This window comes from Bufo bufo, chromosome 1 (assembly GCF_905171765.1).
Source record: "Bufo bufo chromosome 1, aBufBuf1.1, whole genome shotgun sequence".
NCBI lineage: Eukaryota > Metazoa > Chordata > Amphibia > Anura > Bufonidae > Bufo > Bufo bufo.
In genome coordinates this window covers 215,931,538-215,945,836 of record NC_053389.1, presented here as the reverse complement: position 1 = coordinate 215,945,836, position 14,299 = coordinate 215,931,538, and the positions used below count along the sequence as shown (strand labels likewise).

General features: G+C 44.8%; 1 protein-coding gene across 2 annotated transcripts in view; it reads right to left on the bottom strand.

Annotated features, from left to right (window-relative positions):
- HSD17B14 (hydroxysteroid 17-beta dehydrogenase 14) overlaps window positions 1-6,578 on the bottom strand; it is a 75,474-nt gene extending 68,896 nt beyond the window's left edge. For both annotated transcript variants that reach the window (XM_040435034.1, XM_040435042.1), the window contains exon 1: window positions 6,400-6,578. In XM_040435034.1, the coding sequence (XP_040290968.1) occupies window positions 6,400-6,502 (103 nt within the window). In that variant the 5' untranslated portion in view covers window positions 6,503-6,578. The remainder of the gene's footprint in view (window positions 1-6,399) is intronic.
- Window positions 6,579-14,299: the final 7,721 nt, after the last annotated feature.

The following is a 14,299-nucleotide window of genomic DNA, read 5'->3' as shown; positions in this document are numbered from 1 at the left end:
AAATGACCCCATTTCTGAAAGTACACACCCTAAGGTATTCGCTGATGGGCATAGTGAGTTCATAGAACTTTTTATTTTTTGTCACAAGTTAGCGGAAAATGATGATTTTTTTTTTTTTTTTTTTTTTTCCTTACAAAGTCTCATATTCCACTAACTTGTGACAAAAAATAAAAACTTCTATGAACTCACTATGCCCATCAGCGAATACCTTGGGGTCTCTTCTTTCCAAAATGGGGTCACTTGTGGGGTAGTTATACTGCCCTGGCATTCTAGGGGCCCAAATGTGTGGTAAGGAGTTTGAAATCAAATTCTGTAAAAAATGACCTGTGAAATCCGAAAGGTGCTCTTTGGAATATGGGCCCCTTTGCCCACCTAGGCTGCAAAAAAGTGTCACACATCTGGTATCTCCGTACTCAGGAGAAGGTGGGGAATGTGTTTTGGGGTGTCATTTTATATATACCCATGCTGGGTGAGAGAAATATCTTGGCAAAAGACAACTTTTCCCATTTTTTTATACAAAGTTGGCATTTGACCAAGATATTTATCTCACCCAGCATGGGTATATGTAAAAAGACACCCCAAAACACATTCCTCAACTTCTCCTGAATACGGGGATACCAGATGTGTGACACTTTTTTGCAGCCTAGGTGGGCAAAGGGGCCCACATTCCAAAGAGCACCTTTCGGATTTCACTGGTCATTTTTTCCTGAATTTGATTTCAAACTCCTTACCACACATTTGGGCCCCTAGAATACCAGGGCAGTATAACTACCCCACAAGTGACCCCATTTTGGAAAGAAGACACCCCAAGGTATTCCGTGAGGGGCATGGCGAGTTCCTAGAATTTTTTATTTTTTGTCACAAGTTAGTGGAAAATGATGATTTTTTTTTTTTTTTTTTTTTTTCATACAAAGTCTCATATTCCACAAACTTGTGACAAAAAATAAAAACTTCCATGAACTCACTATGCCCATCAGCGAATACCTTGGGGTCTCTTCTTTCCAAAATGGGGTCACTTGTGTGGTAGTTATACTGCCCTGGCATTCTAGGGGCCCAAATGTGTGGTAAGTAGGTAAATGACCTGTGAAATCCGAAAGGTGCTCTTTGGAATGTGGGCCCCTTTGCCCACCTAGGCTGCAAAAAAGTGTCACACATCTGGTATCCCCGTATTCAGGAGAAGTTGAGGAATGTGTTTTGGGGTGTCTTTTTACATATACCCATGCTGGGTGAGATAAATATCTTGGTCAAATGCCAACTTTGTATAAAAAAATGGGAAAAGTTGTCTTTTGCCAAGATATTTCTCTCACCCAGCATGGGTATATGTAAAATGACACCCCAAAACACATTCCCCAACTTCTCCCGATTACGGAGATACCAGATGTGTGACACTTTTTTGCAGCCGAGGTGGGCAAAGGGGCCCATATTCAAAAGAGCACCTTTCGGATTTCACAGGTCATTTTTTACAGAATTTGATTTCAAACTCCTTACCACACATTTGGGCCCCTAGAATGCCAGGGCAGTATAACTACCCCACAAGTGACCCCATTTTGGAAAGAAGAGACCCCAAGGTATTCGCTGATGGGCAAAGTGAGTTCATGGAAGTTTTTATTTTTTGTCACAAGTTAGTGGAATATGAGACTTTGTATGAAAAAAAAAAAAAAAAATAAGCATTTTCCACTAACTTGTGACAAAAAATAAAAAATTCTAGGAACTCGCCATGCCCCTCACAGAATACCTTGGGGTGTCTTCTTTCCAAAATGGGGTCACTTGTGGGGTAGTTATACTGCCCTGGCATTTTCCAGGGGCCCTAATGTGTGGTAAGTAGGTAAATGACCTGTGAAATCCTAAAGGTGCTCTTTGGAATATGGGCCCCTTTGCCCACCTAGGCTGCAAAAAAGTGTCACACATGTGGTATCGCCGTATTCAGGAGAAGTTGGGGAATGTGTTTTGGGGTGTCATTTTACATATACCCATGCTGGGTGAGAGAAATATCTTGGCAAAAGACAACTTTTCCCATTTTTTTATACAAAGTTGGCATTTGACCAAGATATTTCTCTCACCCAGCATGGGTATATGTAAAATGACACCCCAAAACACATTCCCCAACTTCTCCTGAGTACGGCGATACCAGATGTGTGACACTTTTTTGCAGCCTAGATGCGCAAAGGTGCCCAAATTCCTTTTAGGAGGGCATTTTTAGACATTTGGATACCAGACTTCTTCTCACGCTTTGGGGCCCCTAGAATGCCAGGGCAGTATAAATACCCCACATGTGACCCCATTTTGGAAAGAAGACACCCCAAGGTATTCAATGAGGGGCATGGCGAGTTCATAGAAATTTTTTTTTTTTGGCACAAGTTAGCGGAAATTGATATTTTTAATTTTTTTCTCACAAAGTCTCCCGTTCCGCTAACTTGGGACAAAAATTTCAATCTTTCATGGACTCAATATGCCCCTCACGGAATACCTGGGGGTGTCTTCTTTCCGAAATGGGGTCACATGTGGGGTATTTATACTGCCCTGGCATTCTAGGGGCCCTAAAGCGTGAGAAGAAGTCTGGAATATAAATGTCTAAAAAATTTTACGCATTTGGATTCCGTGAGGGGTATGGTGAGTTCATGTGAGATTTTATTTTTTGACACAAGTTAGTGGAATATGAGACTTTGTAAGAAAAAAAAAATAAAATTCTGCTAACTTGGGCCAAAAAAATATCTGAATGGAGCCTTACAGAGGGGTGCTAAATGACAGGGGGGTGATAAATGACAGGGGGGTGATCAATGACAGGGGGGTGATCAATGACAGGGGGGTGATCAATGACAGGGGGGTGATCAATGACAGGGGGGTGATCAATGACAGGGGGGTGATCAGGGAGTCTATATGGGGTGATAACCACAGTCATTGATCACGCCCGTGTAAGGCTTCATTCAGACGTCCGGATGCGTTTTGCGGATCCGATCCATCTATCAGTGCATCCGTAAAAATCATGCGGACATCTGAATGGAGCTTTACAGGGGGGTAATCAATGACAGGGGGGTGATCAGGGAGTCTATATGGGGTGATCACCACAGTCATTGATCATGCCCCTGTAAGGCTTCATTCAGACGTCCGGATGCGTTTTGCGGATCGGATCCATCTATCAGTGCATCCGTAAAAATCATGCGGACATCTGAATGGAGCTTTACAGGGGGGTAATCAATGACAGGGGGGTGATCAATGACAGGGGGGTGATCAGGGAGTCTATATGGGGTGATCACCACAGTCATTGATCATGCCCCTGTAAGGCTTCATTCAGACGTCCGGATGCGTTTTGCGGATCGGATCCATCTATCAGTGCATCCGTAAAAATCATGCGGACATCTGAATGGAGCTTTACAGGGGGGTAATCAATGACAGGGGGGTGATCACCACAGTCATTGATCATGCCCCTGTAAGGCTTCATTCAGACGACCGGATGCGTTTTGCGGATCCGATCCATGTATCAGTGCATCCGTAAAAATCATGCGGACATCTGAATGGAGCTTTACAGGGGGGTGATCAGGGAGTCTATATGGGGTGATAACCACAGTCATTGATCATGCCCCTGTAAGGCTTCATTCAGACGTCCGGATGCGTTTTGCGGATCCGATCCATCTATCAGTGCATCCGTAAAAATCATGCGGACATCTGAATGGAGCTTTACAGGGGGGTAATCAATGACAGGGGGGTAATCAATGACAGGGGGGTGATCAGGGAGTCTATATGGGGTGATCACCACAGTCATTGATCATGCCCCTGTAAGGCTTCATTCAGACGTCCGGATGCGTTTTGCGGATCCGATCCATCTATCAGTGCATCCGTAAAAATCATGCGGACATCTGAATGGAGCTTTACAGGGGGGTAATCAATGACAGGGGGGTGATCACCACAGTCATTGATCATGCCCCTGTAAGGCTTCATTCAGACGACCGGATGCGTTTTGCGGATCCGATCCATGTATCAGTGCATCCGTAAAAATCATGCGGACATCTGAATGGAGCTTTACAGGGGGGTAATCAATGACAGGGGGGTAATCAATGACAGGGGGGTGATCAGGGAGTCTATATGGGGTGATCACCACAGTCATTGATCATGCCCCTGTAAGGCTTCATTCAGACGTCCGGATGCGTTTTGCGGATCCGATCCATCTATCAGTGGATCCGTAAAAATCATGCGGACGTCTGAATGGAGCTTTACAGGGGGTTGATCAATGACAGGGGGGTAATCAATGACAGGGGGGTGATCAGGGAGTCTATATGGGGTGATCAGGGGTGATTAGGGGTGATCAGGGGCTAATAAGGGGTTAATAAGTGATGGGGGGGGGGGTGTAGTGTAGTGTAGTGGTGCTTGGTGCTACTTTACTGAGCTACCTGTGTCCTCTGGTGGTCGATCCAAACAAAGGGGACCACCAGAGGACCAGGTAGCAGGTATATTAGACGCTGTTATCAAAACAGCGTCTAATATACCTGTTAGGGGTTAAAAAAAACACATCTCCAGCCTGCCAGCGAACGATCGCCGCTGGCAGGCTGGAGATCAACTCTCTTACCTTCCGTTCCTGTGAGCGCGCGCGCCTGTGTGCGCGCGTTCACAGGAAATCTCGCGTCTCGCGAGATGACGCGTATATGCGTGACTGTGCGCAGCGCTGCCACCTCCGGAACGCGATCCTGCGTTAGGCGGTCCAGAGGTGGTTAAAAGGTGAAACATATGAGATATTTCAAGCCTTTATTAGGCTACTTTCACACTAGCGTTCGGGGCTCCGCTCGTGCTCTCCGTTTGAAGGGGCTCACGAGCGGCCCCGAACGCATCCGTCTGGCCCTGATGCATTCTCAATGGAGGCGGATCCACTGAGAATGCATCCGCCTGCCAGCGTTCAGCCTCCGCTCCGCTCAGTGAGCGGACACCTGAACGCTGCTTGCAGCGTTCGGGTGTCCGCCTGGCCGTGCGGAGGCGAGCGGATCCGTCCACACTTACAATGTAAGTCAATGGGGACGGATCCGCTTGAAGATGACACCATATGGCTCAATCTTCAAGCGGATCCGTTCCCCATTGACTTTCAATGTAAAGTCTGAACGGATCCGCTCAGACAACTTTCACACTTAGAAAATTTTCTAAGTTTTAATGCAGACGCATCCGTTCTGAACGGATGCGAACGTCTGCATTATCGGAGCGGATCCGTCTGATGAAACATCAGACGGATCCGCTCCGAACGCTAGTGTGAAAGTAGCCTTAGTTATAATTTGGATGATTATGTCTTATAGCTTATGAAACCCCAAAGTCACAATTTTGAGATACCCTTTGCTCAGGGGGTATGGATTAATTAGCTGACTAGAGTGTGACACTTTGAGTCCAGAATATTGAACCTTTTCACAATATACTAATTTTAAGCTGCATTAATGCAATTCCTTTTAATTTGTATTACTGAAATAAATGAACTTTTGCACGATATTAAAATTTTTAGAGTTTCACCTGTACATCAGATAATAATCTGTCACAGCTTCAATTGGTGTGTGAGGAAAAGTACAATTTCAACACTTCTATCCTGTTTCCCTGAGATAAGCAGTACTAGTTTGGTGGCCGCTTATTATTATGAATTCGGAAGGTTTCCCTATAGGGCTTGAAATATGTCAGAAAAAATACATACTTTAAAGGGATTCTGTCAGAACCTTTGACCGTGTTAAACTGCATGAACTGCATAAACAGGCATACCTTTTATGGAGCTATACTAATCAGACACGTGCAAGAGCAGAATCTGGAAACTTCATATTCTCACTACTCCTGATAAGAAAAGTCAGAAGAGAAGCCAGGCTGCGCGATCAAGTGGATTAAGGTGAGTTACATTTTTATTTAATTTTTTTAACCCCTCCAGCGCTATTTTACTAATCATTCTGTATTCAGAATGCTATTATTTTCCCTTATAACCATGTTATAAGGGAAAATAATAATGATCGGGTCTCCATCCCGATCGTCTCCTAGCAACCGCACGTGAAAATCGCACCGCATCCGCACATGCTTGCGATTTTCACGCAGCCCCATTCACTTTTATGGGACCTGCGTTGCATGAAAAACGCACAAAATCGAGCTTACTGCGATTTTCACGCAACGCATAGGTGATGCGTGAAAATCACCGCTCATGTGAACAGCCCCATAGAAATGAATGGGTCCTGATTCAGTGCGGGTGCAATGCGTTCAACTCACGCATTGCACCCGCGCGGAAAACTCGCCCATGTGAAAGGGGCCTAATAGTATAAACTTAAACTAGACAGTCTAAAGGAGCGTATATCATCCAGCATCAGCCAGTGTGATAAAACCTTCTAAAAATTAGACAGGATCAGTAAATCTGCCCCAGTTTTAGCTTTTTTGCATAAACAACCAGTAAATTCTTACCAAACACCCTGACAGTTGCCTCTCCAATGCCTTTTGTACCTCCAGTGACAATGACAACTTTGTTGTGATAGCGTAGGCTTGGTTCTGGTCCACTAGAAGCCATGGTGCTTTGCCTGTAACAGATGAAATGCACTAAAGTCTTGTTTCAGCAGAGTTGTAGTCACGCTCCTATCAGCTGACCTGTGTAGAAACCAACAGGAAAGAAACTGGGCATGCTCCAGCTCCTAGGGCATGATGGGATGTGTAGTTTTATGCTGATATCAGCAAAGGAAGTACTGAACTGCAGACACAGTTTGTAGCTCATAGCAGACAAAACATTGTAAAGCTCAAGTAATTATATGTTATATGGTCACAGAGGGCATGAAGATCTAGCAGGTAAATGTAGGGAAAAAACACTGCTCAGAATTGGCAAAGTTTCACATAAAGAAGTAATTTCCTCCAGTGGGTTGTGACATGATTCAAATGCAAAATGTTGGCTGCACAAATACCTGCGAATGAAAATTTTGTGGCAGCACCCAAGGGTGAAGAAGACTTTAGGAACAAAGAGAGGCTAATTACAAGTCTTGCAATAGCATACAATAAAATATATGCAGTGCTGTTCTTGGCAGAGTTGGTCCTCCTGCCATTGCTTGTTTTCAAGTAGCAGTGGTGACATGCCAGCATATAGCATGTGACTGCTGCAGGCAATCGCTGCCCTCAACAGTCTAACGCTAAGGACAGCGATTAGCTTAGCGATGATGTACTACCTATACCACAAGCAACACAAGAAAGGCAGCGGGAGATTAGGGAGGTAAACAAGTGGCTCAAGAACTGGTGTAGGAAGGAGGGGTTTGGGTTCCCGGAGAACTGGGCCAACTTCTCTGTCAGCTACAGGCTCTATCGTAGGGACGGGCTGCACCTCAATGGGGAAGGGGCAGCTGTGTTGGGGGAGAAGATGGCTAGAAGGTTGGAGGAGTGTTTAAACTAGGGACTGGGAAGGGTAATTACACTATAGAAGGGGAAGATAGTGCAGATAGAGACCGGGGGTAAGGTAATGGAACTAAGGGAGGAATGGAAGGAGGGACCAGAACAGTTCAGAAGGAAAGGTGTAGGGTAAAAAATATACAAAACCTCTTAATTGTATGTATACTAATGCCAGAAGCCTGACTAATAAAACTGGGGAACTGGAATTAGTGATGTGTGAGAAGGACTATGACATAGTGGGAATAACTGAGACATGGCTGGATGATGGCTATGACTGGGCAGTTAATGTACAAGGTTACAGTCTGTTTATAAAGGATCACCAAAACCGGAGAGGGGGAGGGGTCTGCCTTTATGTAAAGTCCTGTCTAAAGCCCTCACTCTGGTAAGATATGAGGGACATGAACATGTGGAGTCACTGTGGGTAGAAATACATGGAGGGGGTATTGTATATAATTTACTATGAATATCAGGCAACCAGACTCATCCAGTGTAGAGAGGGATAACCCTATAGCCAGCTACACCTGATGAGACCTGGAAAAAACCCTGTGCTTGGTAGCAATGTGCTGCTATTTATGTGCAAGATCAGGGATGAGGATACGGTCCTGACTTTTTAGTTGGCTAGGGTATGACAGCAGCGATCCTCTGTCTGTCACTGTAACCTGACAATAACGAGCATCTTATCACCATTCACACTCCTGCATTAGCGCTGTGGGACTGTATGGCTCAGACCACATCTACACTATTTGCCAGGAAGATATATTTTTTGAGGTAAGCGGCCCATTCACTCTCACACCCTGCCTAAAGAACCATGTCCTACAGGATTAAACACTGGCTCAGCGCGTTTCTACATGACACAATTCGCCACGTGTCATCAGGAGCTTGTTACAATTATAATAGCCTGTGAGGAAAAATGCCCTGTACTGTTGTGTGCACAGGCTCCGGCGCTGTGATGGCCGCACGAGGCCAAACACACGCCGGGTAGATATCACAAAAGCTCCGCCCCGGGGGTGTGTGCCAGTGCAAGCACCCAATCAGAATTAAGGACAAGTCGGAGGCTCACGCCCTCTGACTCGGCGAGCGCACAGATTAGCAGTAACACTCCCGGGAGGCAGCGCATGCGCACTTATGTAGGGGGGAACCCTAACCGCGGCGATATTCAAAAGCCTTCCTTATCAGTTATTATGAAAACAGGAAGCGCGCCACCCCTGCTGCTGAGGAAGTGCCAGGGACAGCATAGGAATGGAGCCATCACCATGTGCCCAGGTGATGTGACAAGGTGAAGTGTCCTGCAGGCTTCTATCTACTGCTGGGTGGGAGCTCCATGTGGAGCTTTTTGAATGGAAAAAGTAATAGCCAAGACAGAGGCTAAAAAAAAACCTGCTTCTGACCCTTATGTTAAAACATAACTTTTATTTGATTGCTTTAACCACTTCCCGCAACTGTAACGCCGAAAGGCGTCATTGCGGCGGCTCCCCCAGGCTACGCTAACGCCAATAGGCGTCATCTCGCGTGAGCCGAGATTTCCTGTGAACGCGCGCACACAGGCGCGCGCGCTCACAGGAACGGAAGGTAAGAGAGTTGATCTCCAGCCTGCCAGCGGCGATCGTTCGCTGGCAGGCTGGAGATGTGTTTTTTTTAACCCCTAACAGGTATATTAGACGCTGTTTTGATAACAGCGTCTAATATACCTGCTACCTGGTCCTCTGGTGGTCCCCTTTGTTTGGATCGACCACCAGAGGACACAGGTAGCTCAGTAAAGTAGCACCAAGCACCACTACACTACACTACACCCCCCCCCGTCACTTATTAACCCCTTATTAGCCCCTGATCACCCCTGATCACCCCATATAGACTCCCTGATCACCCCCCTGTCATTGATCACCCCCCTGTCATTGATCACCCCCCTGTAAAGCTCCATTCAGACGTCCGCATGATTTTTACGGATCCACTGATAGATGGATCGGATCCGCAAAACGCATCCGGACGTCTGAATGAAGCCTTACAGGGGCGTGATCAATGACTGTGGTGATCACCCCATATAGACTCCCTGATCACCCCCCTGTAAAGCTCCATTCAGATGTCCGCATGATTTTTACGGATGCACTGATAGATGGATCGGATCCGCAAAACGCATCCGGACGTCTGAATGAAGCCTTACAGGGGCATGATCAATGATTGTGGTGATCACCCCATATAGACTCCCTGATCACCCCCCTGTCATTGATCACCCCCCTGTAAAGCTCCATTCAGATGTCCGCATGATTTTTACGGATGCACTGATAGATGGATCGGATCCGCAAAACGCATACGGACGTCTGAATGAAGCCTTACAGGGGCATGATCAATGACTGTGGTGATCACCCCCCTGTCATTGATTACCCCCCTGTAAAGCTCCATTCAGATGTCCGCATGATTTTTACGGATGCACTGATAGATGGATCGGATCCGCAAAACGCATCCGGACGTCTGAATGAAGCCTTACAGGGGCATGATCAATGACTGTGGTGATCACCCCCCTGTCATTGATTACCCCCCTGTAAAGCTCCATTCAGATGTCCGCATGATTTTTACGGATGCACTGATAGATGGATCGGATCCGCAAAACGCATCCGGACGTCTGAATGAAGCCTTACAGGGGCATGATCAATGACTGTGGTGATCACCCCCCTGTCATTGATTACCCCCCTGTAAAGCTCCATTCAGATGTCCGCATGATTTTTACGGATGCACTGATAGATGGATCGGATCCGCAAAACGCATCCGGACGTCTGAATGAAGCCTTACAGGGGCGTGATCAATGACTGTGGTGATCACCCCATATAGACTCCCTGATCACCCCCCTGTCATTGATTACCCCCCTGTCATTGATTACCCCCCTGTAAAGCTCCATTCAGACGTCCGCATGATTTTTACGGATCCACTGATAGATGGATCGGATCCGCAAAACGCATCCGGACGTCTGAATGAAGCCTTACAGGGGCATGATCAATGACTGTGGTGATCACCCCATATAGACTCCCTGATCACCCCCCTGTCATTGATTACCCCCCTGTAAAGCTCCATTCAGATGTCCGCATGATTTTTACGGATGCACTGATAGATGGATCGGATCCGCAAAACGCATACGGACGTCTGAATGAAGCCTTACACGGGCGTGATCAATGACTGTGGTTATCACCCCATATAGACTCCCTGATCACCCCCCTGTCATTGATCACCCCCCCTGTCATTGATCACCCCCCCTGTCATTGATCACCCCTCTGTAAGGCTCCATTCAGACATTTTTTTGGCCCAAGTTAGCGGAATTATTATTTTTTTTTTCTTACAAAGTCTCATATTCCACTAACTTGTGTCAAAAAATAAAATCTCACATGAACTCACCATACCCCTCACGGAAACCAAATGCGTAAATTTTTTTAGACATTTATATTCCAGACTTCTTCTCACGCTTTAGGGCCCCTAGAATGCCAGGGCAGTATAAATACCCCACATGTGACCCCATTTCGGAAAGAAGACACCCCCAGGTATTCCGTGAGGGGCATATTGAGTCCATGAAAGATTGAAATTTTTGTCCCAAGTTAGCGGAACGGGAGACTTTGTGAGAAAAAAATTAAAAATATCAATTTCCGCTAACTTGTGCCAAAAAAAAAAAATTTCTATGAACTCGCCATGCCCCTCATTGAATACCTTGGGGTGTCTTCTTTCCAAAATGGGGTCACATGTGGGGTATTTATACTGCCCTGGCATTCTAGGGGCCCCAAAGCGTGAGAAGAAGTCTGGTATCCAAATGTCTAAAAATGCCCTCCTAAAAGGAATTTGGGCACCTTTGCGCATCTAGGCTGCAATAAAGTGTCACACATCTGGTATCGCCGTACTCAGGAGAAGTTGGGGAATGTGTTTTGGGGTGTCATTTTACATATACCCATGCTGGGTGAGAGAAATATCTTGGTCAAATGCCAACTTTGTATAAAAAAATGGTAAAAGTTGTCTTTTGCCAAGATATTTCTCTCACCCAGCAAGGGTATATGTAAAATGACACCCCAAAACACATTCCCCAACTTCTCCTGAATACGGCGATACCACATGTGTGACACTTTTTTGCAGCCTAGGTGGGCAAAGGGGCCCATATTCCAAAGAGCACCTTTAGGATTTCACAGGTCATTTACCTACTTACCACACATTAGGGCCCCTGGAAAATGCCAGGGCAGTATAACTACCCCACAAGTGACCCCATTTTGGAAAGAAGACACCCCAAGGTATTCCGTGAGGGGCATGGCAAGTTCCTAGAATTTTTTATTTTTTGTCACAAGTTAGTGGAAAATGCTGATTTTTTTTTTTTTTTTTTTTTTTTCATACAAAGTCTCATATTCCACTAACTTGTGACAAAAAATAAAAACTTCCATGAACTCACTATGCCCATCAGCGAATACCTTGGGGTCTCTTCTTTCCAAAATGGGGTCACTTGTGGGGTAGTTATACTGCCCTGGCATTCTAGGGGCCCAAATGTGTGGTAAGGAGTTTGAAATCAAATTCTGTAAAAAATGACCTGTGAAATCCGAAAGGTGCTCTTTGGAATATGGGCCCCTTTGCCCACCTAGGCTGCAAAAAAGTGTCACACATCTGGTATCCCCGTACTCAGGAGAAGGTGGGGAATGTGTTTTGGGGTGTCATTTTACATATACCCCTGCTGGGTGAGAGAAATATCTTGGCAAAAGACAACTTTTCCCATTTTTTTATACAAAGTTGGCATTTGACCAAGATATTTATCTCACCCAGCATGGGTATATGTAAAAAGACACCCCAAAACACATTCCTCAACTTCTCCTGAATACAGAGATACCAGATGTGTGACACTTTTTTGCAGCCTAGGTGGGCAAAGGGGCCCATATTCCAAAGAGCACCTTTCGGATTTCACTGGTCATTTTTTACAGAATTTGATTTCAAACTCCTTACCACACATTTGGGCCCCTAGAATGCCAGGGCAGTATAACTACCCCACAAGTGACCCCATTTTGGAAAGAAGAGACCCCAAGGTATTTCGTGATGGGCATAGTGAGTTCATAGAAGTTTTTATTTTTTGTCACAAGTTAGTGGAATATGAGACTTTGTAGGAAAAAAAATAAAATAAAAAAAAATCATCATTTTCCGCTAACTTGTGACAAAAAATAAAAAGTTCTATGAACTCACTATGCCCATCAGCGAATACCTTAGGGTGTGTACTTTCCGAAATGGGGTCATTTGTGGGGTGTTTGTACTGTCTGGGCATTGTAGAACCTCAGGAAACATGACAGGTGCTCAGAAAGTCAGAGCTGCTTCAAAAAGCGGAAATTCACATTTTTGTACCATAGTTTGTAAACGCTATAACTTTTACCCAAACCATTTTTTTTTTACCCAAACATTTTTTTTTTATCAAAGACATGTAGAACTATAAATTTAGAGCAAAATTTCTATATGGATCTCGTTTTTTTTGCAAAATTTTACAACTGAAAGTGAAAAATGTCATTTTTTTGCAAAAAAATCGTTAAATTTCGATTAATAACAAAAAAAGTAAAAATGTCAGCAGCAATGAAATACCACCAAATGAAAGCTCTATTAGTGAGAAGAAAAGGAGGTAAAATTCATTTGGGTGGTAAGTTGCATGACCGAGCAATAAACGGTGAAAGTAGTGTAGTGCCGATTTGTAAAAAAGGGCCTGGTCTTTAGGGGGGTATAAACCTGTGGTCCTTAAGTGGTTAACATCAAAAGGAAAAAAATAATAAAAAAAAACTGCTGTTTCTCTAGATGACCTTATAGTAGTGGTAATAGAGTCTCAAGGGTCTATAAAAGCAGCTACACTATTTTTACAGACCTTTGAGACTCTATTAACACTACTATTAACATAAGGTCATCAAGAGAAAAAGCAGGTTTTTAAAATTCATTTTTTTCGTTTAGGTGTTTAGGTGTTAGAGCAATTTAATGAAAGCTATGTTTTAACACCTAAAGGAAAATATTTTTTTTAAACCTACTGTTTCTCTAGATGACCTTATGTTGATAGTGTTAATAGAGTCTCAAAGGTTTGTAAAAATAGTGTAGCTGCTTTTATAGACCCTGGAGACTCTATTACCACTACTATCAACATAAGGTCATCTAGAGAAACAGCAGCTTTTTAAAATTATTTTTTTCCTTTAGGTTTAGGTATTAGAGCAATCAAATGAAAGTTATGTTTTAACATAAGGGTCAGAAACAGGGTTTTGTTTAGCCTCTTGATTATTAGTTTTTCTATGTAAGTTCTCTGGATCAATGAGATTTTTTCCCCATATGGTTTATATATGGAGAGCAATGTCCAGTGATAACAGAGAGGACTATACTGTATATTGTATGGGATGGTGCAGGGGTTATACTGTATTGCATGGGATGGCGCAGAGGTTTGTATGCTCTTTGATGTGACAATTATCTTAGGTTTTCCTATCCCCCACCTTTGATGGTGCTGTGCCCAGCTCTGAGCCGATCCCGCTCAGCAGCTGCCAAGGCTTAGAGGGAACACTGGTTCTGTCAACCCCGTGCTGCACTTTTTCGCCACTTAAGATGCATTTTTTCCCCCAAAAGTGGGGGGGAAATGCCTCTGCGTCTTATGGGGCGAATACTAATCAAACGCTTCCATTATGGAAGCGCTGATTAGTTCCAGAGGGCCAGGAAGCGCTGCAAGCGCTATACTCACCTCTTCCTGGTCCTCAAGCGCTCCATTGTGAAGGCTGCGCACAGTGTGAGGCCGCGCTGTGACCTCACACTGTGCGTGCCCACACACAGACTGTACAAGAGGATTACCGAGCGTGGGTGTTGAGGAGCGGCAGCGTCCGGAGCAGGAAAGGTAAGTGTTTTTTTTATTTTATATGGGGGCACGGGGGGTTGATATGAAGCACGGGGGGTTGATATGAGGCACTGGGGGCTGATATGAGGC